The sequence below is a fragment of the Denticeps clupeoides genome, chromosome 2 (assembly GCF_900700375.1).
Source record: "Denticeps clupeoides chromosome 2, fDenClu1.1, whole genome shotgun sequence".
Classification (NCBI taxonomy): domain Eukaryota; kingdom Metazoa; phylum Chordata; class Actinopteri; order Clupeiformes; family Denticipitidae; genus Denticeps; species Denticeps clupeoides.
The window spans coordinates 32,805,260-32,825,605 of record NC_041708.1 but is presented as its reverse complement, the minus strand read 5'-3'; the positions used below and the strand labels follow the sequence as shown (position 1 = coordinate 32,825,605).

Genomic DNA, 20,346 nt, shown 5'->3' with positions numbered 1-20,346 from the left:
CCGCCGCCGCCGGTCAGCTTGGACTTTGAAGCGATGAACCGCTGACCGCAAGGCAGTATGAGCTCCTTCCCAGACCTGCTCAGCCCGCCGAAACCACTCATCCACTCGAGCCACCCCAGACTGTTCCCCATCCCAGGGACACAGAGGAGGCTGGCGTCCAAGCAGGCACTGGAAAGGAGTCAGACCCGTGGCAGAGTGACGCAGGGAGTTCTGGGCGTATTCTGCCCACACGAGGTACTCTGCCCAATCGTGTTGGGTGTACTGGCAGTACGCCCTTAAGAACCTGCTTAACTCCTGCACCATCCTCTCTGCCTGTCCGTTGGACTGTGGGTGATACCCCGAGGTGAGACTCACCGCAACCCCCAGCCTCCTAAAAAATGCCTTCCACACCCGGGAGGTGAATTGGGGGCCTCGGTCAGAGAGGATATCCTCCGGGATGCCATAGACCCGAAAGAGATGTTGGAAAAGGGCCTCGGCCACCTGGAGGGCAGAAGGGAGGGAGCGAAATGGTATAAATTTACACCCCTTCGAGAATCGATCCACGACCACCTTTCGAAACCGGCAGATCCGTCACGAAATCCACTGCTATGTGGGACCACGGTCTTTCTGGTATGGGAAGAGGCACTAATTTCCCGGCGGGTAGGCTACGTGGACTCTTTGTGGTGGCACAAACAGTACAGGAGGAGACACTGGTCTGCACATCTTTCTGTAACGAGGGCCACCAATACTTCCTGGCCACCACTTCTCCCGTTCTGCGAATGCCCGGATGGCCAGTAGCTGGTGTCGTATGGGCCCATTCTATCACCCTCCCACGAAAGCGCTCCGGTACATATGTTCGCTCTGGAGGACATCCAGGAGGAGCCGGGTGATTCCGGGTCTCCTGAATGATCTCCTCGTCAAGGTCCCACATGACCGGGGCAACAATCATGGAAGGGGGTAGAATGGGGGCAGGTTCTTTAGGGACCTCGCCTGCAGAATACTGCCGGGAGAGTGCGTCCGCTCTCCCGTTTAGCTTCCCGGGCCGGTAGGTAATTTTAAATGAGAAACGGGAGAAAAACAAAGTCCACCGAGCCTGACGAGAGTTCATGCGTTTCGCCTGCCGGATGTATTCCAGGTTCCGGTGATCAGTAATAACTTCGAAGGGATGTTGCGCTCCCTCAAGCAGGTGGCGCCACTCCCCCAACGCTGCCCGTACGGCCAACAGTTCCCGGTTTCCCACATCATAATTAATTTCGGCCTCCGTCAATCTTCGCGAATAGAAGGCGCACGGGTGAAGCTTCCCGGGGTTACCATGATACTGTGACAGTACCGCCCCCAATCCCACCTCCGAGGCATCCACCTCCACAACGAACGGCTTCGTCGGGTCGGGAATTTGTAGAACCGGTGCTGTGACGAACCGCTCCTTCAGGGCGCAGAACGCCTCTTTTGCAGCACCGGTCCACTGTAACGTCTTTGGATGCCCCCGGAGGAGGGATGTGAGCGGCGCTGCCACAGTACTGTAATTTCTGATGAATCGACGGTAGTAATTGGCAAACCCCAGAAAGCGCTGCAGCCCTTTGATAGACGTGGGCTCCGACCACTCAGTCACCGCCGTTACCTTAGGTTCCTCCATAGCGATTCCCGCTGAGCTTATGTGATACCCCAGAAATGTCACCTCCTTCATGAAGAAGGAGCACTTCTCAGCCTTCACATACAACTGATGCGTAAGCAAGCGGGAGAGGACCGCCCTCACATGCTGGAGGTGTTCCTTACGGGTTTTGGAGAACACCAAGATGTCATCAATATACACTACTACAAACCTATCCAGCATGTCTCGGAGGACGTCGTTCACGAACCCCTGGAAAACGGCCGGAGCATTCGCAAGTCCGTAGGGCATCACCCTATACTCGTAATGCCCCGACGTGGTGCTGAATGCAGTTTTCCATTCGTCTCCCGCTCGAACACGCACCAGATTGTAGGCACTCCGGAGGTCGAGCTTCGTGAAGAAGGTCGCCCCCCGGAGTCGCTCGATGGTAACGGGGATCAGTGGAAGAGGGTAGGAATACATCCTCGTGATCTCATTAAGCCCACGATAGTCAATGCATGGGCGCAGACCCCCGTCCTTCTTCTTCACAAAAAAGAAACTGGCGGAGGCGGGAGAGCGTGAACGCCTAATATAACCCTGACGCAGGGCCTCGGCAACATATTCCTCCATTGCCCGCTGTTCAGGTTCAGACAATGAGTAAATACGAGACCGAGGAGGGGTTTTCCCTGGCAGGAGGTCGATCGCGCAATCCCATGGACGGTGCGGCGGTAGACACATCGCCTTATCAACAGAGAAGGCCTCGTGCAAATCCTGAAATTCGGGGGGAATGGCGTGCGCTTCCTGTGCCCGCGGGCTTTCGACCGTCGTCGCGTGCACAGGGGTGGGTGGAACAAAACACCGGGACGTACATGTAGGGGACCATGACAAAATGGTGTGAGTGTTCCAGTTTATGTGAGGGTTGTGTGTACGTAACCAGGGCAGACCTAATATTAGTTGGTGGGGGGACTGGGGTAGAACCATAAATGACATTTTCTCTACATGAAACGGGGGAATGGAAACAAAAAGGGGGTCGGTTGCTATGGATAAGGGTTCGTCCCCTAACGGTCGCCCGTCCAGGGCTTGTACCGAAACAGGGGACTGCAGAGGATGGGTAGGGATATGACAAGTAGACACAACAGACCGTGCGATGAAATTACCCGCTGATCCGGAGTCTACAAGAGCAGGGAGAGAAACACAAGGATGGTCAGGAACACACAGACACTTGGATAAGAAATTGTCCATTGTCATTGGGGGAGAGAACCTTTCTTGCTTGCCCCTCTGATCGGGGGCGCTGTGGGCAGCTGTCCCTCCAGTGAGCTGGACTCCCACAGCGAAGACACGCCCCTGTCCAGAGACGCCGCCTCCTCTCCTCCCGCTCCACACTGGCCGTGGCGACCTGCATCGCCTCCGGGGATGGTGAACGCCTGTCACCTCTCGTCGCTCCGAACCGGGACCTGACTGTGCCCTCCTCCCGGACCACTGCAGACCTTGGAGCACGCTGGGGGGAGCGCCTTGGGCGCCTCTCACGAAGGTGGGCGTCCAGGTTGATGGCAAGGTCTATAACTTCATCCAGGCCCCGCCCAGCGTCCCGACACGCCATCTCTAGCTGAATCTCGGGCGCCAGGCCGGCCCGGAACATGGTCAGCAGCGCGTCCTCCCCCCAACCACTCTCTGCTGCCAGGACCCGGAATCGGAGAGCATATTCTCTCGCGGTAGACCTGCCCTGCTGGATGGTGTGGAGGCGCTGTCCCACGGACCGCCCCTGCTCCGACTGATCAAACACCACCTTAAAGTGGTGTATAAAATTCTCATAAGTCCTCACCTCTTCGCCCCCCTTTCTCCAGAGGGCCCCGCCCCAATCCAGAGCCGGCCCGGATAGTCTTTGCAGCATGGTACTAATCTTTTGATGGTCCGTGAGCCCGGTGACGTCCGCAAAGTATAAGTCACACCCCAGTAAAAAGTTCTTACACTCTGCGGGGTCACCGGAATATCGCTCTGGAAGACTAGCGACCCGGCGAAGGGGGGGCTCTGGAACCCGAGGGCCTTCTCCTGGAAGGTGGGGGGTGGGAGCTAAGGGGGGGGGCGCTCCACTGGGGGGCTGGGCCAGCAGCTGCTGGACTGCTGTGGTGAGCGCCGCGATCTGATCCCGCTGTGCCACCACTTCTGCCAGGGAGTGGGTTAGCCTACCCAACTGGTGGTGATGTGCGGCCACTACTTCCTCCAGGGTGGTGGGGGGGGGGGTAATCCGGCGGCAGGGGCACTGATGAGCCATCCATCATGAGAGAGAGAGCGATTCTTCTGTCACGCCGGAGTCTTGCTTGGGAAAAATGACGGATGGCGGGGTGACAAGGGGAAAACAGTTTATTTACAAAAACAAAAGTACGTCAGGGAAAAAAGGTCAAAAATCCAAAGAACAAAACCACGGCGCCTTGCGCTGAACCGAGGGAAGGGGCGGAGTCCCACTCGACCCTCGGGCTGGTGCGGCGCGCGTCGGCGGGGTCCTCCTCACGTGCGCTCCTGCACAAACGGCCAGGCAGGTTCGTGAGACTCCGCAGGGGTCTGGGGCGTTCGTACACACGAACACACTCGACGAACACACTCGACAGACACAAAGGGGGCTCAGACTCCGGTAGTCGCGTTGGAGAATCGCTCTGTAGACTCTGGATCACACGGGTCTTTTATAATGAGGCGGATTAGACTAAACCAGCCGCACCTGACGCTCGTTAGCCCGTGAGGATCACTAGCCGTGCCGAAGGAGCCTGGAGAGGGAATGTGTTGAGGAACCCACGACCCAGGACTGTGATAAGGGACACGCCCCGTGCACACTAGGGAATTGGGACTTACCCGGGCACCCGCGGCTACACGACATGACACGCAGACACGGACACACAGTCTAATACTCTGGGGAGGGTGAGCGTGTTGGGGGGGGCGGATCCGGCACGGACGTGACAGCTGTACAGGTAGTCATTACTGAAGCATCCAAGTATCTTTATGTTCTGTGCATCCAACCACTTGATTGACATTTGTACATCATACCCATTTTTTCATACCCCATACAAATATTTACTTTTTGTGCAGCAACAGCTGGAAGAATCCAGAATGAAGCTTGAAGAAAAAGAAGAAGTAATCCAGTCAGTAAGCATTCATTCTTTAGTCCAATCTAATGTTATTACCGAATTCAGATCAGTTACCTTTTGTACTTCAAGTAGATATTAATATAGGAAAAAAATATACTGCCATATATCTTTGGTTTGATTATTTACTTATTTGTTAAAACAGAAAGAATTTATGATCGATCAGCTAAAAGTTTCATTGGAAGAGTTTTCCAACATTGAGCAGGTACCTGCAATTTGTGTTTTTGCTTACCTTGCAAATGAAGTTGGACTTAAGTTGGCACCTTTGTCTAATATATTGACTACATAATATAAACCTTTTATTAATTTTTTAAGGATCTGAAAGAGAAGGTTAAGGATCTGGAAAGCCAGTTGGAGATGCCATTGGTGTATTTATCTTATTTTTCAATTTTATTATATTTTATTTAACATTGGCATCCAAGATTTGGAGTTGTCTGTATGAATTTGTATTTGTCTAAATTGCAAGGGCAGGAGAGCTGTGTGCTTCTCGCCGGAAAAGGTAAACGAAAAAAAATCTCACACACACTGAAATTAGCTGGTGTAGTTAGCATGCTGACGATAAAACAGCATGCTAACCAAAAAAACAGCATTTAACAAATTCGAAATAGCTCAACTCAACATATTATGCTGTTTATTCTGTCTCATCATTGATCTTATTTCCTCAACTTTTTTTGTGTTTAAAATAGTAATACAGCTTTAAACATATTTGAAATAGCTCAACTCGACCACCATTGTGACGTCGATAAAATACGTGACATAACATGACAGAAACGCACAATAAATAGGCCGTAATAACAGCTGTACTACATTCTGAGCAAACTGCGGTAAAACACGCAGCCAGTGAGGGTGGGATACATTTCTATCGTGGGCACACGGATTTCTTTTAGTCAGTTTATCTGTCTACATATTGACCAGAATTAAGTGTCGAAAATGACACAGCTGATAAAAAACATTATGCACGTCGTCTCCTGTCATTTTAAAATGCTTTTATTACCCAAGAACACTCGCAAAAAGTGTCCATGAGAAGAGCTCAGGTCCAAAAATCCAATTTCAAATAACTAATATACAGTACAGGCCAAATGTTTGGACGCACCTTCTCATTCAATGTGTTTTCTTTATTTTCATGACCATTTACAATGAACACATGTGGAGTTATGATACAGAGATAAATACCCATACAAATGTTTACTTTTTGTGCAGCAACATCTGGAAGACTCCAAAATCGAGCTTGAAGAACAAGAAGAAGTAATCCAGTCTGTAAGCATTCATTCTTTAGTCCAATCTAATGTTATTACTGAATTTAGATCAGTTACCTTTTGTACTTCAAGTAGATATTAATATAGGAAAAAATATACTGCCATAGAAATGATACTTTTCTATGTGTTTGGTCTGAATATTAACTTATTTATTAAAACAAAGAATTTATGATCATGTTTTTGCTTACCTTGGAAATGAAGTTGGACTTGAGTTGGCACCTTTGTCAACAACATTTGTTACTTATATAGACCAAAATCACATACAGTGTGTCTCAATGGGCTTTGACCAGCCTTACAGTTGACACCCCCCACACTTGACCCTTCTGCACTCAAGGAAAAACTCCACAGAAAAAAACTCTAGGAGAGAGGAAAAAAAAGACAGGAAGAAACGTTGGGAAGGAGTGATACAGAGAGGGACCCCTTTCCAGGGTAGAGTGAGCCTGCAAATGGTGTCAGTGCAGGGCTGGTGATGATTTGTACAATATAATAATAAGTCCTACAGTTGTAGGGTTGGAGAAGTCCAGAATGTAGTCCAGTGTCATGGTCTAGATTACATGTGGTGTTACTGGTCCATTTGAAGATCCCTGAAGCTGTAGTTGTTATGGCGGTGGTGGCTGTGGTGACCCTCTGGTTCGTTTCATGCGGAGTCGTCGTTTATCAGTTGTCAGGAACCAGGATTTATCTGCTGCCTGGAGTCTGCCGGTAGTCTGGGTGCTTGATTCCGTGTCTCGGAGAAAACTAACAGAAGCAGCGGCAGACGGTTGCACTGTACGACCGATACTGAAATATGTGGCTATAGTGGTATATTGGTGCTACAGTGGCCCGGTACCCTAACTAGGGTGAATTTAACACTGTCTGTGTCTAACAGGGGGACTGTGTGATAAACTGGACTTTATAATTGACACTGCGTCAAAGTGAAGTGAAATGACAAAAGGCCAGAAAAAAACTGAGTTTGGATTTAAACACTGAGACTGTGTCTGAGTCCCGGACACTGACAGGCAAGCCGTTCCACATGCCGTTCCACATAAAACCTCTTATTATTTTTTTAAGGATCTGAAACAGAAGCTTATGGATCTTATCTTATCTTAGAAGAACTGATATCTGCATGTTGGGTGTGTTGGTTTTTTCTTCAGTTTTAACTTGATTTTTTCATCAGCTTCTAACCATTCTATTCATTTGAATTTTATCAGGAGGAATCTGATGGTGGAAAGAAAAGGGATTCTAAAGAAGAAAAACTGAATATAAAGGGAAAACTCAGGTATAATGAGAAGTTCATAACATGGCCCACTGTTCCATGCTGCATTTTCGGGGATGTCACTTATGCTTACATTTCTCTTTTTGCGTACCAGACACAGTTGCACCCTGATTGCTCTTTCTGTTCTGGTGTGTTTGGTGATTATATTGCTAATAGTTCTCAGTTGGCTGTTTATTGAATAACCCAGATTGCTCTTATTGTTCTGATGTGTATGCTAATTCTATTTTTAAAAGTTCTCACTCTGCTGTTGTTAAATAACCCAGATTGCTGTTAGTGTTCTGTTGTGTATGCTAATTATATCTGGCAACACTGCCAATGCTAATTGGATGAGAATGAGATGGTAGGGTGTGTGAAAAACTGTTCATGAAAACCTCATTAAACAGAAATAATACACCAGCAGAAGTGGTTGTTTTTATAAATGTCTTTATCTAAGGTTTATGACCTTATTTTGACCTTACACTAGCAAACAACACATTTATAGTGCTTTAAAACAGGGCCAATAGAATTTGATTGAACTAAATGGAATAGATTAAAATTTTATTAAATTAACATAATTAGACATAAATCATAACAGAGTTTGTTTGTGCCTTTGTTTTATCTGCTGTCTTCATTTCATATGCACAGGGATGTCTAGGAGTGATCACAGCACTGACCGAATTTGCCTCGTGACACATACAAATAGGCAGGTTGAGGACCCCACCCAGAACAGCCCGCTTCTGTTTGGTGGCCTGAGTCTCCTCTCCCAGCCTGACGCAGGGCAAAGCAGTCATGAGGAGGAGCAGCGAAGGGAGGCCGATGATAGAAGCTGTGGTCATCAGCGCCCGGGCGGTCTGGAGGTAAGCTGGGGGTGCAAAAACACACACTCACACGCAAAACCAACCTGACTACAAAGCAACCCACGTTGCAACCCGCATTATTTCTTTGCCCTTTGACTTTTCCCCCAATCATGATGTAAGAAAACAGTGTAAGTCAGCATTTCTACTTTTGGTGGTTTTAGACAGTGAAGTTGCAGAAATACGTATTTAAAACATATTTAGATGTGCATTTTAAATGTAGTTGAGTTTTTTTCTGATTAGTCCACTCTCTTATATAAATATAAATAGTGAAAAATTGTTTTTCTTACCTGGCAAATCCAGAATTTGGTTGAGTGTGACACAGTGATATAGGGAGGTGGATATGAAGCATTCTGCCCACAGGCCTTTAACTCCAAGCTCATCCATCTTCTTGCAGGTGTGCAGGCCATACCTACAGGTCACCACCCAGTCGTTGGTGGCAGTGGCCACCACAACACTGATCATCCAAAAAAACTTTAGCATAAATCCACAAAATATCCGGCAGATCAGCGACATGATGCAGCAATGTCACAATCAGATCCATAGATGGTAAATATCTGTGACCTTTTCCAGTTTTACAGATGGCAAGTTTGGAAGAAAGGCATCCACATCCAAACTGTCCTTAGAGTTAAGAGTTAAAGGACTGATATACGCCACTCACAGAAGGTCACTGCTGTATGGTCGATGTTTTCTTTGAAAGGAGCTTTTATACTCCCCATTGGAAGCCCAGAGAAGCACCTTCAGCCTATCAGGAGAATGGAGAGTCTCTAAAAACATTCAGTCAGACACCCCCACCCAGTCTAGGACCCCCTCAGTGGTGCCCAAAATAACAATCAGATTACTAACCCTTTCTGACCCGTCTCTATGTACACCTATGAAAATTTAGGATTTAATATTTTAAAAACCTAATAATTTTTTATATTCATATTAAATTAAGGTGACTTGAAGACCAATACAGAATTTGTGAGCATTAGCGACATCTCGTGGCAGTCTACAAAATTGAATGATCTATATACCAAATAATTTACTTCTAACACCATGATTTTATTTATTAAGATATTTTATTGTACTATTTATACTCTGTATCTGTTAACGAGACTAGGATGAAGCAATTTTGAAGAATACAATGTAAAAAACATGTTTAGTATTTTTGTAGCATCTTTTTGCCTTCATGGTTACCTTCTTGTATGCATTTTTTTAGTTCATTACATAACCTCATTTGTGTTATTTCCTAGTCCTGTGGCTTCAGTTTTGTTCTAAAATGTAAAATATGTGAGAAGGTGAGTCCAGATTATTCACTAGTAATGCACTATGGGACACCACAGGAATGGGAGATGTTCACATGATTTTTTCAAAAAAGGCTGCCACAAAACATGGATGATGGTGTTTTTTAATCTGCTGTAACATCACCTGGCAAGGTGGATATAAACTCCCATACTTGGTCCACAGACCAACCTGCCGATTTTGGCCGGGAAGATTGGTCTGGGCTGGACACGGGGTCAGAGGTGGAATAAGCGTCCCTCCTGGCCCCATCAGAGCTCCCCAGAGTAATTATTTCACGCTTGCGTTCCTGCTCCATATACCGACGAAGCCTGGTTCTCATTGGGCTTGGGGCGTCCTCCTCCCCTTCCTGTGGTTGGTGAATCCTCCAGTGTCCCATTGGGCAACACTGTGTCTGAAAGACACACACATTTCCATTCTTATTGGACATAGGATCACCACTATATAATATTAATGAAACATGTTCTAGTAAGACAATGAAATGTGATAGTACCTCACTGGCCTGGTCTGGGCTTTGCTGACCTTCCTGACTCCCACTGTTTTGCTTTTATTGTTCTGTTGTGTATGCTAAGTTTATTTTTAACAGTTCTCACTCTGTTTTTTGTTGAATAAATTGTTGGTTGTGAAAAAGTGAAGTGATTGTCATTGTGATACACAGCAGCACAGCCCTCACACTTAGTGAGCAGCCAAGACAGGCGCCCGAGGAACAGTGTGTGGGGACGGAGCTTTGGTCAGGTTCGAACCCCAGTTACTACCTTATCAGGACACTCAATTGTCTCCATCACCTGCATATTCAATAAAAATCAGTGTCTCATTTCAGCCTTAATCACAGCCATGTTGGTCTGTTGGGGTCATACTGCTGATGTCAATGTTGGCACCATAGAAAAGTGATAAAGTGAAGTGATTGTCACTTGTGATACACAGCAGCACAGTGCACACAGTGAAATTTGTCCTCTGCATTAAACCCATTTGCCTAATCCTTTCCTCATCGGGGATTTTGCTCCATACATTTTAATGTGTTATTTTACCAGTTGCATAATGTAAATTATCTGGTGAATGTGCAGCGGGAAACAAAGACACAGGAGCAAGAAAATGTCAATGGGAAACTTTTAAAAGTGAACCAAAATTGTTCTGTATAAAAGCATCGGCTAAATTGATTGATGTTACTGTATGCACAAAAATACACAATAATAAGAATGTGAAGTAAAAAAATGAACAATTTCCTCTAGAGATCAAAGTCAGGTTGGACAGAGGGTGACAGACAAGGTCTGGGCAGAGATGAGGGGCAGGAGGAGAATTAATGCAACCTCCATTTCCACAGAGGTGAGTTTACAGCCTGGAAAGAGAAATGAATAGAAATGGACATTAACAAAAAAAAATACACGTGGTTAAGTAACCCTGGACTTCGGGGCCAGGAAGAAAAACGATAGGCAGGGCAGAAGTTACAAAACTGTTTTTGGATCCACTGATGTTCCACGTGTTGTTTTACCTGTCCAACCAGTACTACATGTGGTCAAAGCTGATCATGAATAAGGCTTGAATTGCCACCTATGTGAAAATTAATATGTATAATCATTCAAATAGAATCAAGTTAATTGATTGTTACAGTAAACAGAAAAAAGGGTTTAACTGTTCCCATGACAAAATTAATTGTCCACCACAGTTCTACCACTTCGTATCTACAATTTCATATCTTGTGTTATTTGACATAGTTTGCATTTATTTGGGGCAGTGCTGGCCTAGTGGTTAAGGAAGCGGCCCTGTAATTTTCCTTGAGTGCGGAAGGGTCAAGTGTGGGGGGGTGTCAACTTTTGGGCTTGTCAAAGCCCATTGAGACATACTGTATGTGATTTTGGGCAATATAAGAAATAAATGTTGTTGTTGTAATCAGAAGGCTGCCGGTTCGAATCCTGATCCGGCAAGGTGCCGCTGAGGTGCCACTGAGATAAAGCCCACTCACCTGCTCACCAAGGGTGATTGTTAAAAACATTTCGTTGTGTCACCGTGTGCTGTGCTGCAGTGTTTTACCACGACAATCACTTCACTTTCACTTATTTTATGTTGTCAGCTGAATTCCTAGAAAATGAACTACGTTGTGGAAGGTGTATGCATTTACAGCCTTTTACAGCATTTGCAGTATGCTGTCGCAATGGACAAGCAGATACAGACCTTTGGAGCATATTTCCACTAACTGTCCATTTTGATATCTCATAAATAAGAATATGGAATGGCATTATAATTCTTTGTAGATCTCTTCCAGCCTCTACCAAGGGCGTTTCACCCTTAGTTATAATGCCTGGAGCCTGAAGGAGCAAACAGCAATGCTGTGGAAAGCAACTTCAAGTTCATTATTATGCGCAACATCATATAAATGAAATTCTTGGACTCAGAGCCACCCCATCTTACTCACGAGGAACACTTAAGGATAGTATAAAAGATGGATGCTGAGGTATGGGTAAATGAATTTGTTGAATAAATTGTTGGTTGTGATAAAGTGAAGTGATTGTCGTTGTGATACACAGTTTTACATGCAGTTTGGTTAATATTAAAATTAAAATGTTCCTCTTAAATTAATAAATGTTGAGTGCTAAGACTTCAGTTTTATTTAATGTGCTTTAAATAAAATTAGTAGACATAAAAACATCTTTACTGGTAAATGGGGAACATAGATCTCGTTAATCTTCCAGCGCGTGTTGCCGACGCGGAAGTCCCAGCGGAAGTAGAATACGTCTCTTCCGTTTGGCGTCGGTAGAAAATGGCCGTGTGAGAAAGGCGATTATAAGGTAACGTGGCTTTGTTCCGTCTCGTTCAGACCAGCGGCGACCTTTAACCGCGGCGCCGGTGCGTTTTCTGCGCGGCCGCGGCTGCGGCTGCTCTCGACGGCGGGGTGTGGGTGAGCGGGCCGCGGGCCGGGATCAGGGGGCGGCCGGGCGGTTTCGAAATAAGAGCCCTTTTGTTGTCAACACGGACGGCCAGACTTGCTTTTGACATTTACGCCGTTCTGTGGCAAAACGGGAAGTTTGTACTTTAGATGAAAACAGCTTGACCTCCCGTCGAGTATTTTATTAGCGGCGCTTTCGTGTGACGTTTGCCTATTCAGGGGTTAATTCGCACCGGCGCGTCGATGAGCGGGAACTTTTATTTCTGCAACGCCCATCACACACAACTAGTCTTAACGCGCGACGTCACAGCAATAATTCAAACCCGACTTAAACTGACCAAATTCTGTTCATCTGTTAGTGAATTTGTGTCTGTCTGATTCTATTTTTGCAGCTCTTTCAAATCTTTAAGGGCTAAGTATTTGTCTGTTATTATTTCCCGAGTGACCCCGTTTCTCTCTGTGGCCCCACGCACAGCGTGGATCATGTCGTCTGTCGCCCACGCGGAGCTGCTGCTGGAGCGGCTGAGGACGCAGCGCGGCCGCGGCCGCTTCTGCGACTGCGCGGTCGCCGTGGGCCGGGCGCGTTTCAGCGCGCACCGCAACGTGCTGGCCGCCTTCAGCGACTATTTCGCGTCGTGGGGTGCCGGGGGCCACGCAGGGGACGTCGCCACACTGGACCCCGAGTGCGTGGACGAGGCGGCCCTCCGCACAATCTTGGATTATATTTACACCGGAGAGCTACGTCTTGACAGGCAAGGGCGACACTTACCTCTGATGACCCCTGACCTCTGTGTCATTGGACGTTTCAATAAAAGAGCATAGCTAAACCGAAGTCTGGAGCAACACTCGGAATGAGAAAATAATAAAACGCAGCTTTTTAACACTAATAGAGGGTGGTAGTAGCCAACACACGCACCTATGAACCAGAAAACCCAGGTTCGAACCCCAGTAACTATCATCTTGTCCCTGAGCAGGACACTCAACCCTGAGTGTCTCCAGGAGGACAGTCCCTGTAACCACTGATTGTAATCCGCTCTGGATGAGGACACCTGCTTTAGTGCCAGAAGTGTAAATGTGCTCAAGTGATTAAAACCAAAAAACTGTTGTCAATAGACTGCTTGTGAGTTTATTCTTGTATGACATTTAAAAAATATTTTCAACATTAAACAAGTTTAATGAAATGTCCCAGAAAATGGCGTGATTCTCAGCCTATTTGTTATATATATATATATATATATATATATATATATATATATATATATATAAAAATATCCCAGAATAATTATAGTTGCTCTATAGTTGATTTTGTGTAACAAATATTCTGGACATTTCTTTCGTCTAGGGTTGCTGACGTGTCATTTTTGCTTTGTCATTTTCCAGTGACTGTGTGTCCAGCATTCGAAAAGCTGCCAGTTTCCTGGGCATGGCAGAAGTGCTGTCGCAATGTGACAGTTTAGGCCAGGCTGCTATTAAAGCCCCTTCTGGTGACACCATCCGGGAGAAAACTGCTGAAGCAGATGCACAGCCTCACTCGCCCGGCTCTGAATGCTGTGACGCTGTTGTGCCGGCGGAAGAAGAACAGAAGGACAGGCAGAACGAGGAATCTGAGCACCTGGAAGACCAGGAACCTTTAGAGAACACAAACCCATCATCCCCTCACATAGAGCAAGTCTCACACATGCCACAAAAACGAGGTCGGAAGCCCAATCCAAAACATGAAGTTAAGGAATTTCAGAAACCAGAAAGTAGCCGGGGGCGAGGGAGAGGTAGGCCTCGAGGACGAGGACGAGGAAGGCCAACTGGGCAGGGTCGAGGGAGGCCGAAGGCCATGGTGTCAGAGGCTCTGGAGACCCCCGACCCCGCCTCCAACACAGAGGACGACAATCAGAAACTCCCCACGAAGAGGAGGAAAAGCAGCAGGAAACGCATCCCCAGTAAGAAACTGAAAGAGAACTGTTTCAGTGACATAGAGGAGCCGGAGGAGGCGGACGGGGCTGCAGGAGACACAGACCGGGAGGGCAAGGAGACTCCACCGCTGAGGGACCAGCTGCAGTCCAAAGAGAAGCCCGTGTGCAGCACGTGCGGGAAGATCTTCTCCGAGCTGAGCAGCTTGCGCAGACACATGCGCATACACAACGGACTGAAGCCTTACAAGTGCCAACTCTGTGGCCGCACCTTCAGACAGGGAAATCAGCTGAAGACGCACATACGGATACACACAGGTGAAATATTCCGACGTTCGCGTTAGCTTCGAGAACATGCTGCGTTTTTTACCCAGCATTGGGTAAAAATATTTACTCCACTTGGCACTACAGTCAGCATTAATGTAGCGATTGAATAGCGATGAAATATTCATAAAAAATTCACTGCATCGATATTTAGTATGCATTCCATCTCCTTTTTTTTCCCTTTTCTTAGGAGAGAAGCCATTTAAATGTGACCGCTGTGACAAAAGCTACGCCCAGAAGTGTCAACTGGTTTTCCACTGCAGAATGCACCATGGGGAGGAAAAGCCCTTCAAGTGTGATGACTGTGGCCTGCAGTTCGCCACGTCCAGCAACCTCAAAATACACTGCAGGTTGGTCTGTCACACAAACTATGATTTCTGTGCTATTAACTCACATCAGCACAAGACTGTCGATTTGTTCATTTTTGGCGTGCTAAAGCAATTGTGGCTTGTTGATGTTCACAGGAAGCACAATGGCGAGAAACCTTACTACTGTGAGCTGTGTGAGAAGCGCTTTGCTCAGGCCAGCACTCTGACGTACCACATGCGCCGGCATACTGGGGAGAAGCCCTACGTCTGCGACACGTGTGGAAAAGCCTTCGCAGTTTCCAGCTCTCTCATCACGCACTCAAAGAAGCACACGGGCGAGAAAGCCAAGAAGCCAGTGGAGAAAGGTACCGGTCATGATATTATTTAAAGTGAAGTGATTGTCACATGTGATACACAGTAGCACAGCACACGATGCACACAGTGAAATTTGTCCTCTGCATTTAACCCATCACCCTGAGTGAGTAGTGGGCAGCCATGACAAGCGCCCGGGGAGCAGTGTGTGGGGACGGTGCTTTGCTCAGTGGCACCTCAGTGGCACCTTGGCGGATCGGGAATCAAGGGAATCAAACCTGCAACCTTCTGATTACGGGGCCGCTTCCTTAACCGCTAGGCCACCACTGCCCCACATTAACAGAGTTAGGTGGTCTTCACATTTCTGTAGGTCCATTCCTTCAACCTGGAATATATTAATAATAGGGGTAGTTTTAATAATCACGATTTTTTTAGAAAAATATATATTTGCGTGTCCAAATTTAGGCCACCAGGTGGTGGTGTCGAGCGTTTTTCTTTAGATAGTTCAGCAGAGAATAATCATTTGACTACAACCTCCACTCCTGTCGATGGCGCTGTACTGCTGAGTACGCCTTGTTACTGCATTGTATTTCAGGAATAGTGAAACATTTTCAGTGAACTGTAGAATATCGCAGTATATTATGATATTATTGCGTTGGGACCCGTGTATCGTGATTCGTATCGTATTGTGAGAACCTTTTAATACACACCCCAAATTAACCTTTTTTCCAACCAGTTCTTTTCAATAGTTTTAACATTTACAGCATTTACATTTACAGCATTTATCAGACGCCCTTATCCAGAGCGACTTACAACCAGTAGTTACAGGGACAGTCCCCCCTGGAGCAACTTAGGGTTAAGTGTCTTGCTCAGGGACACAATGGTAGTAAGGGGGATTCGAACCCGGGTCTTCTGGTTCATAGGCGAGTGTGTTACCCACTAGGCCACTACCACTCTTCAACCGTTTGCGCAATAGAAAAAAATCCAACGGTTTCTGAAAGCAGAGAAACTGTGCTTTGTAAATTTTCAGTGTTTTATAGTTCATATTGAACATTCAAAATATTTTATTATTGTGCATTCTGGGATGCCTTATTTAGTAAAAAAAACAATTCTGTTACTTTACCCTGTTTTGACACAGAAAAGCAAAACAACTACCACATGCTGAATATTCAGGCTTTATAGAAGTACGGCCTACCAAGTTGACAGGACAGTCGTCATCTTTTTATCACACATGCATATAATTAGTACACCATGTATTACATTGTGCAATAATATGGTTATCTAACAGCACATTGTGGCCTTTTCACCACGTTGTCTCAACACATGCCAATTCTATAGAATTTCCTTGCATGAAATCGAATTGGGGCTAATGTGATTCCTAAAACCACAACCATGAGTGACTTTAATTAACAACATCCTGACTATGCCATTGGTCACTTCCGGTACTGTTAATGCTGAATTAATGCAACCAGCAATTTGTTCCACTAAGATTAAAATCCACCGAAGCAGAGCCTTCCACACGAGGCAGCAGGTGAATAGCTGTCACCTGTTTCTGTTTGGTATCATTAATAATGACTGTTTGGGCTGGTGCCCTATAAAAATGTCTTCAGATCCTACTGAACTTACCAAAGCCACAGCATATATGTAATGAGTCCTTGCTGTCATTTATTTATATTCTGTGTGTGTTCCTGTGTTGGAGGAAATTGGCTTATGTCCAAACATTTGGTCTAATGGCAGTGCATTGTGCCAGAATATTTCATTCTGTTTCTTTACATCCCCATAATGAGCCTCTTTTTTTTTTGTGTGTGTCTAAAGTGGAGGCTCCTTATCTCTGTCTGGTGTGTGGCAAGAGATTCTTCACTACCGGGGAACTGAGGAAGCACATGGATTATCACAGTGGTAAATATTGCTTTTGCTGCGGTACTGGTGTTTAAAACCAGGGTTCCAATGATGTAGGCTTTTGTCTTTGACCTGCAAGCTTTTTGTTCAGCATTCCATACGAATTTTTAATTAAAGCCTTTGTTGTTTATCAGTATCATAGTTAAGGAAAAATGTGTTGGTGTTAACTGTTTAATATACTGGCTGCACTTTCTACTGTAGGTAGCAAACGGATGATATGTGACATCTGTGGACAGACTTTGTCAGACGCGAATTACTTAAGAAGGCACAAGGAAAAGAAGCACAACGGTCAGTTGTTTTCCTGTTTTCGGGCAAAATGTCCAGACGAACATAAAAGCAAGACTCGCTTGTATTTTGTTTTATTCCGTAGCAGCAGCAGCAGCAGCAGCAGCAACAACGGGGGCGGCAGTGGAAGAGACCCAAGGCTCAGAAGCACTTCCTCTCAATATTCCCATCGACCACCAGAGCCTGATTGCACGAGTGTGTATTCCCTCGGACAACCCCTCAGAGACTCCAGAAGTACAAAATGTCACTTTTGAGCAGCTAGAGATCCCGGCGCACGCCGGGTTGGAGACCGCACAAATTGTCATTGTTCACACAATTGAATAAGAACCCCGGGATGGTTTCCTTTCAGTTTCGTAGTTTACTTTTGGATCCACTGAAGATGCTTTGTGTGCTTGATGGTTTGTCAAAATCCCTTTCCCCTCAGCAACCTTAAGTGAACATGTTGTAAATTGTGCATCATTCAACTTGCAAAAAGAGTGTTGAGGAGTGCTTGTGGACCAGCAATGCTCCAGCCCCATAAATCTCCCACGTCAGATCACTTGTAGATAACTAAACATGTGTTTAATGCTTAATTTCTTTCTTTTTCTTTTTTAAGATGCATTGAGTCCCTGAAGGAACTTTATGTAAAAGTATTTTTCATGGTTTAAAATTTTATAAAGACAACATTCCTAGTCTGCGTTATGACACCGGTGTAAATAATAAACGAATGTTTACCATGCATAATGTAAACTAATAAATGCGTCATTTGTCCCCGTCTAATGAGTAAAAACTAAGTGACAACATTTCGGAAGTATCTGAATGTAGTCTAATGGTCTGATGTCGCCGTAAAGGGGCGGGGCCGGGGCGGACGCAGCTGTTGCCACAGTAACCGGCGAGACAGGGCGCGCTGTGCCCGTGTTGAACCCGTGACCTCGTCGAGCCATGGGGACCGTAGGGACCTTGGGGGACCTTTACTCCCAGGCGTGCTCGGAAACCCGCGCTCCCGTCAACTCGTCCGCGTGGCGCGTCCTGCGGCAGCTGGACGCCTCCGCGACGTAAGTGGGCAGCCGCGGCGACGGGCGCCGGTTTAACCGCAGAGTAACTATAGCCTGGCCCGCTACGAACAGGGACGTCCGAATCCGGCTGGCCGGACACGACCGAGCGGGGCCGGCGCAGAGGCTGAGCGACAGCGACACGTCCGTCCTGCTCGGGGCGCTGCGCCACAGCTCGGTGGCAGGTATCACGTTGTGAACGTAAAATCAGCCAAAAAAACCACAACTGCGCTGCACTTACCTCTTTTTTTTCAAGGTTTAGATCTCAGATATAACAATATTACCGACAATGGCGCAAAACACTTGGCAGACTTCCTGCAGGTAATGTATATTTTCTTTTAAAATTTGATTAATCTGTTTTTTTTGGAGTTAGGAGAATGAGCAACCAGGTATTACAACGAATTCTGACAGGAGAACAGAACAATCCAGTCCCTGGATCTCATGGGTAACGACATCGAAGGACAGGGTGCAGAACTCATCGCAGAAAGTCTCCATGTAGGTACAGATCCATGGCTGGACGCACATATCCTGTCCCCCAGGATTGAAACCTTGTCTCCTTTATCAGCGTAACACGTCTTTGAGGACACTCAGAATGACAGGAAATAAAATAGGAAAGAAAGGAGCCATGAGCTTGGCTGCCATGATGCAAATGAACACGACTTTGCAAGAACTGGACATTTCAGACTGTGATTTGGTGGGTCAAAGTGTCACATTTCTACTTTTTTTTTGCTGCAGCTTTGATATAATTTTTTAATGAATGCTGTATAATAAGATATTTGCTCTTTCATAACAGGACACAGAGGGTTTAGTAGCAATTTCATTTGCCCTGAGGCAGAGTAAAAACATCCGCAGCGTTAATGTCACTCGTCCTTTGCTCTTCAGCCACCAGGTAGGTTAGAAAGGAGGCAGAAACATAACTAATCTGTACGGGTACGGCAACGTTTAATATGGGCCCCCTTGTCAGGAGGAAACCACAGTCCATTTGTCTCAGATGCTGCTGGTCAACCACACCTTGCGTGAACTGCACCTGGGGAAGCACGGAATGACGGACTCGGGCGTGGAGAGGCTGTGCGAGGCGCTGAGGATAAACCACGGCCTGCGCTACCTGGACCTTCGCTGGTATGCCATGCTCGCGGCCACTCCCAATGTTCAGCAGCCTCCCCACTGTACTGAACCTTCTCCTGCAGCAACAGAATCACCCGGGACGGCGCCAAGTGCCTGTCGGCGGTCCTGAGAGAGAGGTGTTTGTTGGAGATTCTCGATCTGTCCTTCAATCACATCGAGGACGAAGGGGCGGTCCTTCTGGGCGCAGCCACCAGGCTGCCTCACAGCCGGCTCAAAGCGTGAGTCCCAGGATCTTCAAACTGACCTCTGGAATAAATGTGCAAGTGTGATTATTTTGTGAAATGGCCTTTTCAGACCGGGTCTGGATGAAAATGTAACAGGAGGTTTATTTATTTATTTATTTGTTTGTTCCGTATGTCCTGTGCAGGTTGTCCATCTCGAGTAACAACATCGGTACCCGAGGACTGGTGTCCCTTGCTGAAGCCATGAGGGCCAGTTGCACCCTGACGCACATCTACATCTGGGGGAACAAACTGGAAGAGCCTGTGTGTGAGGTGAGATTTGTCTCTCAATGTACTGAGGAATTGTGGGTGTTTTTATGTGGTTTATTTCATTAACGGTAAGTTAGAACCCAATGTCTGCATTTGTAGCACGTTTAACCCTTTTGCGCTTTGTTCCCACCGACTGGCTCAACCCAGGCGTTCTCTCAGCTCATTGGGTCCGGCCGCCTGCTTGAACCGAACACTGACGTCTCCCCGTACGCGGCGGACGGTCGTGTGTGTCTGGCTGAAACATTCCATGGTCTGAACAGGCACTACTACTGGACACCCAGTTATGGCCACGATGGAGACCCTGCCAGCTGCTCTGCCCAAGCGCTGTCTACCCTTTAACTGAACCACTGGAACATGTTCCCCTCTGTCTCGTGCCACACAAGTGAATGCATCCTGTACCGTTTTCCAGAGCCAGATGTCAGAAAGACATAGCATTAAGTGCCTTTTTTTTTTTTTTTAAGTC

General features: G+C 46.6%; 3 protein-coding genes across 5 annotated transcripts; 2 read left to right on the top strand and 1 right to left on the bottom strand.

Moving 5' to 3' along the window:
* Window positions 1-7,763: 7,763 nt before the first annotated feature.
* Window positions 7,764-8,715, bottom strand: LOC114774449 (claudin-11-like). The gene is made up of 2 exons (XM_028966319.1): window positions 8,333-8,715; window positions 7,764-8,050 (listed from the first exon to the last, which is right to left on the bottom strand). Exons 1-2 carry the CDS (start codon window positions 8,556-8,558, stop codon window positions 7,764-7,766), a joined length of 513 nt encoding a protein of 170 aa, XP_028822152.1. The 5' UTR covers window positions 8,559-8,715.
* Window positions 8,716-12,044: 3,329 nt separating this feature from the next.
* Window positions 12,045-17,992, top strand: mynn (myoneurin). Of its 3 annotated transcripts, none has more exons than XM_028957393.1 (8): window positions 12,045-12,106; window positions 12,680-12,956; window positions 13,585-14,426; window positions 14,623-14,782; window positions 14,897-15,105; window positions 16,868-16,951; window positions 17,153-17,239; window positions 17,325-17,992. In XM_028957393.1, the coding sequence occupies exons 2-8, from the start codon at window positions 12,688-12,690 to the stop codon at window positions 17,558-17,560; spliced, it is 1,887 nt and encodes a 628-aa protein (XP_028813226.1). In that variant the 5' UTR covers window positions 12,045-12,106; window positions 12,680-12,687; the 3' UTR covers window positions 17,561-17,992. The 3 variants fall into 3 exon arrangements, with proteins under 3 accessions (XP_028813226.1, XP_028813216.1, XP_028813206.1); XM_028957383.1 differs by having other exon boundaries at window positions 17,322-17,992; XM_028957373.1 differs by having other exon boundaries at window positions 17,316-17,992.
* Window positions 17,993-18,110: 118 nt separating this feature from the next.
* lrrc34 (leucine rich repeat containing 34) lies at window positions 18,111-20,344 on the top strand. The gene is made up of 10 exons (XM_028957636.1): window positions 18,111-18,270; window positions 18,343-18,452; window positions 18,524-18,588; window positions 18,679-18,762; window positions 18,833-18,961; window positions 19,061-19,156; window positions 19,232-19,386; window positions 19,455-19,610; window positions 19,760-19,886; window positions 20,031-20,344. Exons 1-10 carry the CDS (start codon window positions 18,158-18,160, stop codon window positions 20,220-20,222), a joined length of 1,227 nt encoding a protein of 408 aa, XP_028813469.1. The 5' UTR covers window positions 18,111-18,157; the 3' UTR covers window positions 20,223-20,344.
* The last annotated feature ends 2 nt before the right edge of the window (window positions 20,345-20,346 follow it).

Coding starts and splice junctions, on each gene's coding strand:
- LOC114774449 (XM_028966319.1), bottom strand. CDS start 8,558: ATGTCGCTGATCTGCCGGATATTTTGTGGATTTATGCTAAAGTTTTTT. Junction 8,051..8,332: donor CCAAATTCTGGATTTGCCAG/GTAAGAAAAACA, acceptor TTGCACCCCCAG/CTTACCTCCAGACCGCCCGG.
- mynn (XM_028957373.1), top strand. CDS start 12,688: ATGTCGTCTGTCGCCCACGCGGAGCTGCTGCTGGAGCGGCTGAGGACG. Junction 16,952..17,152: donor GCACATGGATTATCACAGTG/GTAAATATTGCT, acceptor TTTCTACTGTAG/GTAGCAAACGGATGATATGT. Junction 17,240..17,315: donor CAAGGAAAAGAAGCACAACG/GTCAGTTGTTTT, acceptor TTTTGTTTTATT/CCGTAGCAGCAGCAGCAGCA.
- lrrc34 (XM_028957636.1), top strand. CDS start 18,158: ATGGGGACCGTAGGGACCTTGGGGGACCTTTACTCCCAGGCGTGCTCG. Junction 19,387..19,454: donor CGCTACCTGGACCTTCGCTG/GTATGCCATGCT, acceptor CTTCTCCTGCAG/CAACAGAATCACCCGGGACG. Junction 19,887..20,030: donor TGGAAGAGCCTGTGTGTGAG/GTGAGATTTGTC, acceptor GGCTCAACCCAG/GCGTTCTCTCAGCTCATTGG.